The 15,497-nt window shown below is 49.3% G+C and overlaps 1 protein-coding gene across 1 annotated transcript in view; it reads right to left on the reverse strand.

Annotated features, from left to right (window-relative positions):
- The window catches only part of PLOD3 (procollagen-lysine,2-oxoglutarate 5-dioxygenase 3), a 361,546-nt gene that overhangs the window by 210,814 nt on the left and 135,235 nt on the right, over nt 1-15,497 (reverse strand). Inside the window, exon 2 of the mRNA XM_085639312.1 lies at nt 11,141-11,232. Coding sequence (XP_085495438.1) covers nt 11,141-11,232 — 92 coding nt within the window. The remainder of the gene's footprint in view (nt 1-11,140; nt 11,233-15,497) is intronic.

Genomic DNA, 15,497 nt, shown 5'->3' on the forward strand with positions numbered 1-15,497 from the left:
AGGGTTCTCTGGCCGCACCTCCGTCACACGAGGTAAAGGATAAGAGGGTTCTCTGGCGGCACCTCCGTCACACGAGCTACAGGATAAGAGGGTTACCTGGTGGCACCTCCCTCACACGAGTTAAAGGATAAGAGGGTTTTCTGGCCGCACCTTCCTCACACGAGGTAAAGAATAAGAGGGTTCTCTGGCGGCACCTCCCTCCCACGAGGTAAAGAATAAGAGGGTTCTCTGGCGGCACCTCCGTCACACGAGCTACATGATAAGAGGGTTACCTGGTGGCACCTCCCTCACAAGAGGCAAAGGATAAGAGTGTTCTCTGGCGACACCTCTGTCACACGAGGTAAAGGATAAGAGGGTTCTCTGGCAGCACCTCCCTCACATGAGGTAAAGGATAAGAGCGTTCTCTGGCGGCACCTCCCTCACACGAGGTAAAGGATAAGAGGGTTCTCTGGAGGCACCTCCGTCACACGAGCTAAAGGATAAGAGGGTTACCTGGTGGCACCTCCCTCACAAGAGGTAAAGGATAAGAGGGTTCTCTGGCGACAGCTCCGTCCCACGAGGTAAAGGATAAGAGGGTTCTCTGGCGGGACCTCCCTCACACGAGGTAAAGGATAAGAGGCTTCTCTGGCGGCACTTCCCTCACACGAGGTAAAGGATAAGAGGGTTCTCTGGCGGCACCTCCGTCACATGAGCTAAAGGATAAGAGGGCTACCTGGCGGCACCTCCCTCACACGAGGTAAAGGATAAGAGGGTTCTCTGGCGACACCTCCCTCACACGAGGTAAAGGATAAGAGGGTTCTCTGGCGACACCTCCGTCACACGAGGTAAACGATAAGAGCGTTACCTGGTGGCACCTCCATCACACAAGGTAAAGGATGAGGGTTCTCTGGCAGTACCTCCCTCACACGAGGTAAAGGAGAAGCGCGTTACCTGGTGGCACCTTCCTCACACGAGGTAAAGGATAAGAGGGTTCTCTGGCCACACCTCCGTCACACGAGGTAAAGGATAAGAGAGTTCTCTGGCGGCACCTCCATCACACGAGGTAAAGGATAAGAGGGTTCTCTGGTGGCACCTCCGTCACACGAGGTAAAGAATAAGAGGGTTCTGTGGCGGCACCTCCCTCACACGAGGTAAAGGATAAGAGGGTTACCTGGTGGCACCTCCCTTGCACGAGGTAAAGGATAAGAGAGTTACCTGGCGGCACCTCCGTCACAAGAGGTAACGGATAAGAGTGTTCTCTGGCGGGACCTCCGTCACACGAGGTAAAGGATAAGAGGGTTCTCTGGTGGCACCTCCGTCACATGAGGTAAAGGATAAGAGGGTTACCTGGTGGCACCTCCGTCACACGAGGTAAAGGATAAGAGGGTTACCTGGCGGCACCTCTGTCACACGAGGTAAAGGATAAGAGGGTTCTCTGTAGGCACCTCCCTCACACGAGGTAAAGGATAAGAGGGTTCTCTGGTGGCACCTCCCTCACACGAGGTAAAGGATAAGAGGGTTCTCTGGCGGGACCTCCGTCACACGAGGTAAAGGATAAGGGGGTTCTCTGGCCGCACCTCCGTCACACGAGGTAAAGGATAAGAGAGTTCTCTGGCGGCACCTCCATCACACAAGGTAAAGGATAAGAGGGTTCTCTGGCAGCACCTCCATCACACGAGGTAAAGGATAAGAGGGTTCTCTGGCGGCACCTCCCCCACACGAGGTAAAGGATAAGCGGGTTAACTGGTTGCACCTCCCTCACACGAGGTAAAGAATAAGAGGGTTCTCTGGCGGCACCTCCGTCACACAAGGTAAAGGATAAGAGGGTTCTCTGGCCGCACCTCCGTTACGCGAGGTAAAGGATAAGAGAGTTCTCTGGCGGCACTTCCCTCACACGAGGTAAAGGATAAGAGGGTTCTCTGGCGGCACCTCCCTCACACGAGATAAAGGATAAGAGTGTTCTCTGGTGGCACCTCCGTCACACGAGGTAAAGGATAAGAGGGTTACCTGGCGGCACCTCCGTCACAAGAGGTAACGGATAAAAGAGTTCTCTGGCGGGACCTCCGTCACACGAGGTAAAGGATAAGAGGGTTCTCTGGTGGCACCTCCGTCGCACGAGGTAAAGGAGAAGAGGGTTAGCTGGTGGCACCTCCGTCACACGAGGTAAAGGATAAGAGGGTTACCTGATGGCACCTCTGTCACACGAGGTAAATGATAAGAGGGTTCTCTGTAGGCACCTCCCTCACACGAGGTAAAGGATAAGAGGGTTCTCTGGCGGCACCTCCCTCACACGAGGTAAAGGATAAGTGGGTTCTCTGGCGGGACCTCCGTCACACGAGGTAAAGGATAAGAGGGTTCTCTGGCGGCACCTCCGTCACACGAGGTAAAGGATAAGAGAGTTCTCTGGCGGCACCTCCATCACACGACGTAAAGGATAAGAGGGTTCTCTGGCGGCACCTCCCCCACACGAGGTAAAGAATAAGAGGGTTCTCTGGCGGCACCTCCGTCACACGAGGTAAAGGATAAGAGGGTTCTCTGGCCGCACCTCCGTTACGCGGGGTAAAGGATAAGAGTTCTCTGGCGGCACCTCCATCACACGAGGTAAAGGATAAGAGTGTTTTCTGGCCGCACCTCCCTCACACGAGGTAAAGGATAAGAGTGTTTTCTGGCGGCACTTCCGTCACACGAGGTAAAGGATAAGAGGGTTCTCTGGTGGCACCTCCCTCACACGAGATAAAGGATAAGAGGGTTCTCTGGCCACACCTCCGTCACACGAGGTAAAGGATAAGAGAGTTCTCTGGCGGCACCTCCATCACACGAGGTAAAGGATAAGAGGGTTCTCTGGTGGCACCTCCCTCACACGAGGTAAAGGATAAGAGGGTTCTGTGGCGGCACCTCCCTCACACGAGGTAAAGGATAAGAGGGTTACCTGGTGGCACCTCCCTTGCACGAGGTAAATGATAAGAGAGTTACCTGGCGGCACCTCCGTCACAAGAGGTAACGGATAAGAGTGTTCTCTGGCGGGACCTCCGTCACACGAGGTAAAGGATAAGAGGGTTCTCTGGCCACACCTCCGTCACACGAGTTAAAGGATAAGAGAGTTCTCTGGCGGCACCTCCATCACACGAGGTAAAGGATAAGAGGGTTCTCTGGTGGCACCTCCGTCACACGAGGTAAAGGATAAGAGGGTTCTGTGGCGGCACCTCCCTCACACGAGGTAAAGGATAAGAGGGTTACCTGGTGGCACCTCCCTTGCACGAGGTAAAGGATAAGAGAGTTACCTGGCGGCACCTCCGTCACAAGAGGTAACGGATAAGAGTGTTCTCTGGCGGGACCTCCGTCACACGAGGTAAAGGATAAGAGGGTTCTCTGGTGGCACCTCCGTCACATGAGGTAAAGGATAAGAGGGTTACCTGGTGGCACCTCCGTCACACGAGGTAAAGGATAAGAGGGTTACCTGGCGGCACCTCTGTCACACGAGGTAAAGGATAAGAGGGTTCTCTGTAGGCACCTCCCTCACACGAGGTAAAGGATAAGAGGGTTCTCTGGTGGCACCTCCCTCACACGAGGTAAAGGATAAGAGGGTTCTCTGGCGGGACCTCCGTCACACGAGGTAAAGGATAAGGGGGTTCTCTGGCCGCACCTCCGTCACACGAGGTAAAGGATAAGAGAGTTCTCTGGCGGCACCTCCATCACACAAGGTAAAGGATAAGAGGGTTCTCTGGCAGCACCTCCATCACACGAGGTAAAGGATAAGAGGGTTCTCTGGCGGCACCTCCCCCACACGAGGTAAAGGATAAGCGGGTTAACTGGTGGCACCTCCCTCACACGAGGTAAAGAATAAGAGGGTTCTCTGGCGGCACCTCCGTCACACAAGGTAAAGGATAAGAGGGTTCTCTGGCCGCACCTCCGTTACGCGAGGTAAAGGATAAGAGAGTTCTCTGGCGGCACTTCCCTCACACGAGGTAAAGGATAAGAGGGTTCTCTGGTGGCACCTCCCTCACACGAGATAAAGGATAAGAGTGTTCTCTGGTGGCACCTCCGTCACACGAGGTAAAGGATAAGAGGGTTACCTGGCGGCACCTCCGTCACAAGAGGTAACGGATAAAAGTGTTCTCTGGCGGGACCTCCGTCACACGAGGTAAAGGATAAGAGGGTTCTCTGGTGGCACCTCCGTCACACGAGGTAAAGGAGAAGAGGGTTAGCTGGTGGCACCTCCGTCACACGAGGTAAAGGATAAGAGGGTTACCTGATGGCACCTCTGTCACACGAGGTAAAGGATAAGAGGGTTCTCTGTAGGCACCTCCCTCACACGAGGTAAAGGATAAGAGGGTTCTCTGGCGGCACCTCCCGCACACAAGGTAAAGGATAAGTGGGTTCTCTGGCGGGACCTCCGTCACACGAGGTAAAGAATAAGAGGGTTCTCTGGCCGCACCTCCGTTACGCGGGGTAAAGGATAAGAGAGTTCTCTGGCGGCACCTCCATCACACGAGGTAAAGGATAAGAGTGTTTTCTGGCCGCACCTCCCTCACACAAGGTAAAGGATAAGAGGGTTCTCTGGCGGCACTTCCGTCACACGAGGTAAAGGATAAGAGGGTTCTCTGGTGGCACCTCCCTCACACGAGATAAAGGACAAGAGGGTTCTCTGGTGGCACCTCCGTCACACGAGGTAAAGGATAAGTGGGTTTTGTGGCGGGACCTCCGTCACACGAGGTAAAGGATAAGAGGGTTCTCTGGTGGCACCTCCGTCAAACGAGGTAAAGGATAAGAGGGTTACCTGGTGGCACCTCCGTCACACGAGGTAAAGGATAAGAGGGCTCTGTGGCGGCACCTCCCTCACACGAGGTAAAGGATAAGAGGGTTACTTGGTGGCACCTCCCTTGCACGAGGTAAAGGATAAGAGAGTTACCTGGCGGCACCTCCATCACACGAGGTAAAGGATAAGAGGGTTCTCTGGTGGCACCTCCGTCACACGAGGTAAAGGATAAGAGAGTTCTCTGGCGGCACCTCCGTCACACGAGGTAAAGGATAAGAGGGTTCTCTGGTGGCACCTCCGTCACACGAGGTAAAGGATAAGAGGGTTCTGTGGCGGCACCTCCCTCACACGAGGTAAAGGATAAGAGGGTTACCTGGTGGCACCTCCCTTGCACGAGGTAAAGGGTAAGAGAGTTACCTGGCGGCACCTCCGTCACAAGAGGTAACGGATAAGAGTGTTCTCTGGAGGGACCTCCGTCACACGAGGTAAAGGATAAGAGGGTTCTCTGGTGGCACCTCCGTCACATGAGGTAAAGGATAAGAGGGTTACCTGGTGGCACCTCCGTCACACGAGGTAAAGGATAAGAGGGTTACCTGGCGGCACCTCTGTCACACGAGGTAAAGGATAAGAGGGTTCTCTGTAGGCACCTCCCTCACACGAGGTAAAGGATAAGAGGGTTCTCTGGCGGCACCTCCCTCACACGAGGTAAAGGATAAGAGGGTTCTCTGGCGGGACCTCCGTCACACGAGGTAAAGGATAAGGGGTTCTCTGGCCGCACCTCCGTCACACGAGGTAAAGGATAAGAGAGTTCTCTGGCGGCACCTCCATCACACAAGGTAAAGGATAAGAGGGTTCTCTGGCAGCACCTCCATCACACGAGGTAAAGGATAAGAGGGTTCTCTGGCGGCACCTCCCCCACACGAGGTAAAGGATAAGCGGGTTAACTGGTGGCACCTCCCTCACACGAGGTAAAGAATAAGAGGGTTCTCTGGCGGCACCTCCGTCACACGAGGTAAAGGATAAGAGGGTTCTCTGGCCGCACCTCCGTTACGTGAGATAAAGGATAAGAGAGTTCTCTGGCGGCACTTCCCTCACACGAGGTAAAGGATAAGAGGGTTCTCTGGTGGCACCTCCCTCACACGAGGTAAAGGATAAGAGAGTTACCTGGCGGCACCTCCGTCACAAGAGGTAACGGATAAGAGTGTTCTCTGGCGGGACCTCCGTCACACGAGGTAAAGGATAAGAGGGTTCTCTGGTGGCACCTCCGTCACACGAGGTAAAGGATAAGAGGGTTAGCTGGTGGCACCTCCGTCACACGAGGTAAAGGATAAGAGGGTTACCTGATGGCACCTCTGTCACACGAGGTAAAGGATAAGAGGGTTCTCTGTAGGCACCTCCCTCACACGAGGTAAAGGATAAGAGGGTTCTCTGGCGGCACCTCCCTCACACGAGGTAAAGGATAAGTGGGTTCTCTGGCGGGACCTCCGTCACACGAGGTAAAGGATAAGAGGGTTCTCTGGCGGCACCTCCATCACACGAGGTAAAGAATAAGAGGGTTCTCTGGCGGCACCTCCGTCACACGAGGTAAAGGATAAGAGGGGTCTCTGGCCGCACCTCCGTTACGCGGGGTAAAGGATAAGAGTTCTCTGGCGGCACCTCCATCACACGAGGTAAAGGATAAGAGGGTTCTCTGGCGGCACTTCCCTCACACGAGGTAAAGGATAAGAGGGTTCTCTGGTGGCACCTCCCTCACATGAGATAAAGGATAAGAGGGTTCTCTGGTGGCACCTCCTTCACACGAGGTAAAGGATAAGTGGGTTTTCTGGCGGGACCTCCGTCACACGAGGTAAAGGATAAGAGGGTTCTCTGGTGGCACCTCCGTCACACGAGGTAAAGGATAAGAGGGTTACCTGGTGGCACCTCCGTCACACGAGGTAAAGGATAAGAGGGTTACCTGGCGGCACCTCTGTCACACGAGGTAAAGGATAAGAGGGTTCTCTGTAGGCACCTCCCTCACACGAGGTAAAGGATAAGAGGGTTCTCTGGCGGCACCTCCCTCACACGAGGTAAAGGATAAGAGGGTTCTCTGGCGGGACCTCCGTCACACGAGGTAAAGGATAAGAGGGTTCTCTGGCGGAACCTCCGTCACACAGGTAACGGATAAGAGGGTTCTCTGGCGGTACCTCCATCACACGAGGTAATGGGCAAGAAGGTTAAAACCACAGAATTTAACAATCCGGGCAAGGGGAGACTACATAAATCTTAAACGGCGTTGGACTCAGGGATGAGCCCTGAGGCACACCTATTTTGATGGAAACAGAGCAAGACTTAAACAAACCCAGCATGATTGTCTGCGAGGACCTCCGTCACACGAGGTAAAGGATAAGAGGGTTACCGGCGGCACCTCCGTCACACGAGGTAACGGGCTATTAACAGCTGTTAAGAGGGTTCTCTGGTGGCGCCTCGCCACAAGAGATAAACGGAGATTAACAGGTAAGAGGGTTCTCTATGTCACCTCAACACAGGAGGTAAAGGACAATTACAAGCTGTTGAGAGTGACCTCTGGTGGCACCTCCGCAACATGAGGAAAACGGAGATTAACAGATCAGAGGGTTCTCTAGTGGTACCACCATCACATGAGGAAACCGGTTGTTAACAGACAAGAGGGTTATCTGGTGGCACCACCATCACATGATGAAACGAGTCGCCATGAGCAACTTGTGTATCGATTTGGATTAAATTGAACCGGAAATGAATTAGTATGATAAAGCGTTGGTTTACTCCATACTCTGGTGATTCGAAGGAGAACAAAGCAAATACTCTGGAAAATAAAAACATCTGGCAAACAAGTGAATGTGGGAAGGAGCATTATTTTCAAGATACACAAGTTGCTCATGGCGACTCGTTTCACCGGCTGATGATCAAGGAGATTAATGTTCGTTTGAGAAAAGATTGAGCTTGATGTTCTACGTCCTGAGGAGAACCCGACAATGTCTCAAGGGTTTGAAACGCGGCGACTGGTCTCATTTCTTACCAAATAGGTGCCCACTAAGATGGGTAGACCACATGTTGCTCACCATTGATTAAGTGTATATAGATTTTGGGAATATTAAGTGAGCCTAGTAGGTCCACCATTTGGATGTGGCCTCTGAATTATAAATCAAAAATGTTATGTTTATAATTAAAAGAATCAGAGGCACTGTATATTTTAAAACGTGAAAGTTAAAACCTGTTTAGAACAAAAGCTTTATAAGATAGTTTGTGCATTTTCAATTGTATACAGATTTGTACTTTATATGTATCACATTTGTGTGTCTTAGTGTGTTAAATGTTGTGGTGTCTACGGTGTATGTCTATAATTGCATTTATTTGTATTCTTAAATCCTAAAACTAACTGTTTATCAACACAAAGGTATAATATAAGAAAGACAAAATACTTCAAAAGAAAAAAGAAAAATTCAATTTTTCAAATCAGAGTGTTTAGGTCATCTGGTTGTTGGAATAATTGTTGAGTCTGAATGAGTATCAGTATTGGCATTTTCTGCGGTTACTAACAAAGATGCTGTGCAGCGCTTCATAAAACTGGCAAAGATAGACAGGGGACGCTCCGGCAAAGGGAGGGAAGCGCACAGCCATCCCAGAGGGCTCTGAGGAAAGAGCCGGAGAGCGTCGATGCTCCGGGTCCCGCGTCGCGTCGCTTTAGCCGACAGATGGGGAGATGGCGAAGAGCAATGATGCTTCTTCGCCTTCTTCTAGTGCTTCGACTTACCAGAGGAGTGCGAAGACTTCGATGACGAATGGTATTGGCTCCGCAACCGGTCCCGCGACCTTCCCCTCAACCGGGACCTCGAACAGCGCAGAGCGGACTGCCAGAACTTCCAGAGCTTTTGGGACTGCTCCCGCAAAGACTTCGGATTCGTGGACCGGCAGTCGGAGCACGACTTCGGGTCGTGGTCGCGCTCCAGGCACCTGAGGCATCCGTGACGGACATCAATTTGTGACAGGAGTCACAAGGCTTGAAGCCGGTCCGACGATGGGACATCCCTCATGCTACCAGGAGTCGATAGACTCAAAAAGACATTGAAAAAGGTTAGTCGAAAAGCGACTAAGGGGCAAGCTTTCTCCGGATCTGCGCTGGCTGGCGCGGAAAAAGAAAGAACTGATGTCAGCGTGCAGGGGCGGCGTCTAAGACACAGTCGACCAACGCCACCAACCGACGTGCAGGGGTACTGCTTAGAAAAAATTTCTACGGATCCAGTCTGATGCCTGGGGGTAATTCTAAGGTAAGGAATCTATAACTAATGGTCTCTTCAGATAAGAGGGTTCTCACGTGGAACTTCCGTCACACAAGGTGAAGGGCAATTAATAGGTGTTAAGAGGGTTCACTAGTGTCATCTCTACCACATGAGGTGAAGGGCGATTAACAGATAAGAGGGTTCTCTAGTGGCACCTCCGTCACAAGAGGTAAACGGAGATTAACAGCTGTTATGAGTGTTCTCTAGTAGCAACTCCGCCACCCGAGGTGAAGGGCGATGAACAAATAAGAGGGTCCTCTGGCCGCACCTCCGTCACACGAGGTAAAGGGCAAAAAACAGCTGTTAAGAGGGTTCTCTGGTGGCACCTCCTTCACACAACGTGAAGAGCAAGTAACAGATAAGAGGGTTCTCTGGCAGCACCTCCGACACACGAGGTAAAGGGCAATTAACAGGTATTAAGATGGCCCTTTAGCGACACATCTGTCACACCGGGTAATGGGTTATTAACAAATAAGGGGGTTCACTGGTGGCACCTCCGTCACATGAGGTAAAGGGCGATTAACAGATCAGAGGGTTCACTTGTGGCACCTCCGTTTCACGAGGTAAACGGAGATTAACACCTGTTAACACCAACATTTTACAGCAAGTAATGCAATTAGCACCATTCCCCTTAATCTCACCCACCATCGCCAGACAGGACTAGTTTGTCACAATTTAATCACTGATTGCAAAAAGAGGATACAAAAGCTAAAGGCATTATTTGAAATGGCATATTATCCAACACTTACAATAATTTAAGTATCAAATATAGTAAATTTCATTAGCTCATGCGAGCTTAGCATTCATGGTGACCATGTGCAGGGTACAATCAAGGCATCACCCCGATAAAAGTCACATAGGACTAAACTCCATCACCAGCTGGCAATTCTAGCCACACGTTGCCCCGTGGTGTCTATGTATCAGTTGCACCCACTCTACAATAGTGCCATCTTTCCAGGTCAGGTTCTTATTTACATGTCGTGCCATGCACCGGTGGAGGGAAGTTCGGAGTCCGTCCTCCTTTTAACTGGCACACATGGCACCAAGGACCCCAAGAGACAGAGTGCAGCCAGATCTAGGCACACCAGTACCACAGCACGGTATTGGTCAATAAATGTAGCTTCCCATCCACTTCTGACTTCAGCCTTTAAATCAATAATTCACCCGGCTTCGAACATTCCATTATCTTGGGTGAAGCTGACATCCATTACAATGTATACTAGCTTTGGGGAGTCAGCTACGTATATGAACTAGTGTGTGGTACATACAGCCAAACGAAATAGCAAAATTGGGTTCTCGTAATATCCGAGCCCTGCAGAAGAGTGTGAATTTTTGTCATAGTTGAATAAGCTCTTCCCTCTCAAGGAATACCCCAGTCGAACCCCAAGTAAGAACTGACTCAAGCATTTCTTTAGAAATGGCTTCCACTGTAGATAATCTCTCCTTCTTAGCTAGTTCAGAGACCTGCCCGTCTAAAACACTTCCCAGTGGTCCTTGATTAGACCATAACCAATCACACAGCTGCAGGTATTTAAAAAACCTTGCAGTCCTTCCTATGAACCTGCCCATGTCAAAATCGACAGTTCACATGACCCCCATGATCCCTCAGACAGCTCCGGTGGGAGAGACGTGGGCGACTGTGTAACGTCCCTGCTGCCTACACTCAATCAATTTAAGAGGCAGGCAATGAGGCAAACAGTAGCTAGTGCCAGCAATACAAGCACGCCGATTGGCTGGGCCAAACCTGGATATCCCTACAGCTGGTGATTCGTTCCCTGTACCTGTTGTGCCCAATATTACAACCCAATGGAAGACATAGCCCCAAAGAGCCGGTGTACCCTCCCCTGCACGCTCTGCCTAATGACAGGTAGCGCTGGACACAATACGATTGTCTTGTGACTTCCTCTTGTAGTCCTGGCTTACTCCTAGATTCAAGAAGTAAACCAAGGGTAAGCGAGGAGTACTGCGCGGGTGAGTCCCACTTACAGCAACTATGCATAAAGCTGCCATGAATCCTGCCCCCACCCCCGCTGCCTAATGGCAGTACAGTTAGAGACAGAACAGAAGAAGACAGGTCTCACGATAGGTTGTCCGGCAGGCGTGGACGCACCTTCACCGTGTAGTTGAAATACTTGGCGGTCCGCAGGAAGCGCTGGTAGCCCTCGGTCTCCTCGGTGGCGGCTGTGAGGACAAGCAGCTTGTCTGTGAGGAGAAAGGAGACAGCAGGTTAGGAATGTCCGTCCGTGAATGAGGGTCGTCTCATGGCAGCGAGCGCGAGAAAAGCCAATGTGAACCGGATGTGATAGGCCAGCGAGCACGCGGAAGGTGAAAGCGCAGCCCCGCAGCCCTTGTGTGGCGTGGCACGTGCGAGGAATGAGAGGTTACATTAGCGAGTGTCAAAGGGGTGGTGTGAGAGGAGCTCGCACAGAGAGGCCCTGTCTCTCAGCACTCAGCTTCCTGAGGCAAGCGAGGCAGGTTAAAAAAGAAATGACGGAAAATGTATGAAAAACCAATTCAAAGAGCTTTCAGATGCCAAGAAGACGCCCGTCTGGAGGCGCGGCAAGGACAACCTAAAATTACACAGGGCAGGAGACCTCTCATCAGCCGCTTCCATGACAGCGAGGGGCCTGGACAAGAAACAGTGAAACCTCTGGAGGGGGGCCTCAGCCTGGCACTCGACCTTACAGCAAAGAGAGCTTTTCAGGACAGGGGCAAAGACTTCAGACTGTATACTGAACCCACGCGGCCCAATGTAGCAATGATTCCACTGCTTGAGTACAGTTTGTGCTCCCCCAGAGGCAGATTTTTTTTTGTCCCCATCACAGGTAGTGCCTGCCATCAAAGACGCTTCTGCCTCCATCAAAGCACACATGCACCTTCCTAACCTTCCTAGGAATGACACTTGAGCTCCTCACTATACATGTGTCTCTTTCTAAACCCCTTCGTGCACGTGCACAGACTAACTAGGGACACAGCTATGATCAGTGCTGCGAGTGCAGTGGCACCGGGCAAGGGGTCCTGGCAAAAATTATAAATTATTCACCCTTGTACAGAGGTGTTAATGCACGTTAGAAGCAAGTTGCTGCTGGAATTGCATAACGTGCACCACCACTCCTAAAGGCCGAAACTGGCCTCCAAGTGCCAAAAACAGCCTTCTGGGGCTCCTCCAGCCTCCCGGGGATTGCCCGCTTTCCCCGCTGGCCAGTCCAGCCATGGTAGTAGGCAATGAGGACAATTTCCTTCCTTGCACCAAGGTCCCTGGCACCTTAGCTACCACAATGCACGTGACAGCACAGGGAAGTGATCACCAAGAAAAAACCCTGTACCATACTGCACACAGTTTTTGGACTATCACACTAGACTCCTCTTGAGAGGGTCAAGATCTGACATACACTTACAATTTGAGGGCTATTCAAAGTGTTCCCTCCCATGCCAACAGCCATGGGTGCTAGAAGTTAACCACGATGGCGTTCAGAAGGTGAATGAACAATAAAGAGGCCTTCAGACTTAGCTTTTTTATCTGTCACAAAATTCAAATGTCAAGTTATATCTTTTGACAAATTACTGCTTATTCTTTTACCATGGAAATTGGTTTTTACTTCTCTTTCTCGGACCGTAGAGTGAGAGTATTTTGCAACATGAACTATATAACTGATATTCTTCCTGGGGTAGAGGGATTGCGAAAAGAAAGGTTATATATAGGATGTCAATATTTTCTAACGCACAACCAAACTTAAATGCCTGTAATGGAATGTGCAAATATTTCAAAATATATCATCAGTTACGAAAGCTGAAATAAAGCACTTTCTTTGTAATTCTGAACTGTGATGAAAAAAAAGATGTTAATAAGATCAAAAGCAAAATACTTTATTTGGCATTGAGCAAATGATAAATATTCGCTGAAATGCAATTTCCAAACATTATTATTTGCGCACTGTATACTTTTATCCGTTAAACTGTGCACATTTAGTGGCAATTTCAATGAAAAATGTGTCTGCAAATGACCGTGCATTACCACACCATGCTTTAGTAATATGTTTGTGACAGAGTGCTCTAAAGTATACCACCAGCTACTGACCTTACCACGCTTGTGCTGAATTGAAGTGGCTCATTTGCTACACTTGTAGTAACATTGATGGCAGCGCCCACACCCTGAAACTTGTTCCAGCACCACATCCAACACAGCGTGACCTCATACTGTGACTGGTGCAACAACAGATGGACACATCTAGGAGGGTCCAACCAGATAAGGGCAAGTACTCACTCCATCATCCTAAAGTGACTATAGAACTAACACTGAGGATAGTGGAAGCCAATCAGAGGGACAGACAATGTCTGCTCGAAGTATAAAGTCCTTTCAGCAACACTACCTGTAAGGCGCTCAAACAATACACCAAGCTTCCCAGCAGTCCCTCCCTCATTCTGGCACATTAAAAGGCAGCGCTTCCAAGGTATCCGGGGCAGATCCCAGAGGACTGTGCACACAACAGGTGCTACTGAAAAAACAAGTGCCACAAAGGGTTTCCTTGCATTGATTCTTCGGGTGTGCCTCCCCATGGTGTAGCTCCAAGTATCAAAAGCTCTGAAGATGAGCTTGCCCTTTGAAGATCAGTAGAGGGGGCGGACTGAACAGTGTGAACTTTCATATCAGAGTGGTCACATGGGACAGCTTTGGATGGTACCTGGAAGTCACCGACTCAATAAAATGCTGACTGACGGACCACAGGAGGTATATGAAAACACAATGCTCCTGTAATCCACTCGATGCATCACCTCCTATGGGAACGGCCAAGTCCAACAGCCTTGAATTAAACTAAGAAGGGTGTCCCACTACCTGCAAAAGGTGTCTGCCTGAGAAGTGTGCATGCTTCAAAAAGGAAACTAGACCAGAGATCATAGCCCAAGTGAAAAACACAATTCATGCCAAACCCAATGTTAAATAGATTCAAATGCTGGATCCTCAATTGAAGCCACAAAACACCCATTTAATGCGGAGTGAAAAGGTAATTAATTTAATCAAATAACAGTATTCAGGGATGTGGACATATTGTTTGGGGTCAAGGGCAACAAGTTTTCATGTGTATTTTGTCCTTGGGACATGTAGGTCGGACCCCTTGCAGCACAAACCCTTTGGCTGCCAGTTTGCAGTGCCACGTTATGGCGGTAATATTTTTGCCTATATGTTAATGCTGTTCAAACGTGTATTTATGGTTCATTAATTGAAAGCCTTTATTATTAGGGTGAGCGCTCTAGGTAAATGTTGCAAGCTCCGACTGCACTACTGACAGCATAAAAATGTGTACACACGTTTTCAAAGTTTAGTAATATGAGGCTATGTATAATGCTCCAAGAATGCTCTCTGATTTGACACAGATATTTGCAGAAGCTTAAAAACAAGATTGATAATTATTTGCTTTCAAAATAAAATGTTCATTAAAAAAATGGAAGCAGGAAAAAAAAAACATTTTTCTAAACTACTGTAAAATTTCAGGCACCATTTCTTTGCAACATCATTTAGTAACGTGTTGATGCATGGTAATATTTCTCAAAAATATTCATAATGGAAAATCAGTGTAACCAGTTTCAATAAGATTATGGGCAACAAAAATAAACAAGCACTGGCAAAGCCAGTAGGTCTGAATTTGGTGGTCAACTTTTTAGTTTCATCAGTGTGTGACTTGTTTTGGCATGGTTTTTGTAAAACCTTATTGGTGTGGGAGCTGCCGGGCCCTCGCCATTATAACAAACATTGGCAAAAGCAAAAATTGTTTCTTTGGTCTCAAAAAGCACACACTGCCACAGTAGCTACTGGCACTGAACAAAACTACGTTGTATGGCAATATGCTCCTTGAGAAAGAGCAGAATGCGGTCACTCACAGTGAACCCAGCCGATACAGAGAGAGAGACAGAATTTTAATGAACAGAAAAGGTCACGGTCAACGCCAGACCAAATTACGGCCCAATTATTAAAGAATGGTATAGGTCCTTGCATTAAGTGCAGCTATATTGCTTTTGTGAATTTCCAAGAATTTACAAAAGTAGGACAAGAAATAGTACTACTAGAAAACATTTGTGAACTGCATTTTAGCATGAGCAAATATGCATGTGTAGATTTGCTCATGCGAAAATCTGAGTGTTTGCAAGTTTAATTTCCTTCCAACCACTTTTTCCCAACTCTGGAAGAAGGTTTACCTCTGCCATTGTCCGGAGTACATTTCAAACATTTCTCAGTATGGGATAAGATTGCAGAAGAGTTGTTGAAAACCCTTAAAACATGCCAGTTAGTAGGTTTGCACAAATTCAAAAGGGCATTCTAACCCTGGAAGTTTTGCTTACCACTACCTTCAGCCCCAGTATGTAGATCTGCGGAAACGTAACAACACAAGGGGGTTGCAAGTATTCAAACACTACTATGGTATGAGCCCTGGCATAATCAGAGAGGCTATATCAGAGCTCTTATATATTGA

The sequence above is a fragment of the Triturus cristatus genome, chromosome 12 (genome assembly GCF_964204655.1).
Source record: "Triturus cristatus chromosome 12, aTriCri1.1, whole genome shotgun sequence".
In the NCBI taxonomy this organism is placed as follows: domain Eukaryota; kingdom Metazoa; phylum Chordata; class Amphibia; order Caudata; family Salamandridae; genus Triturus; species Triturus cristatus.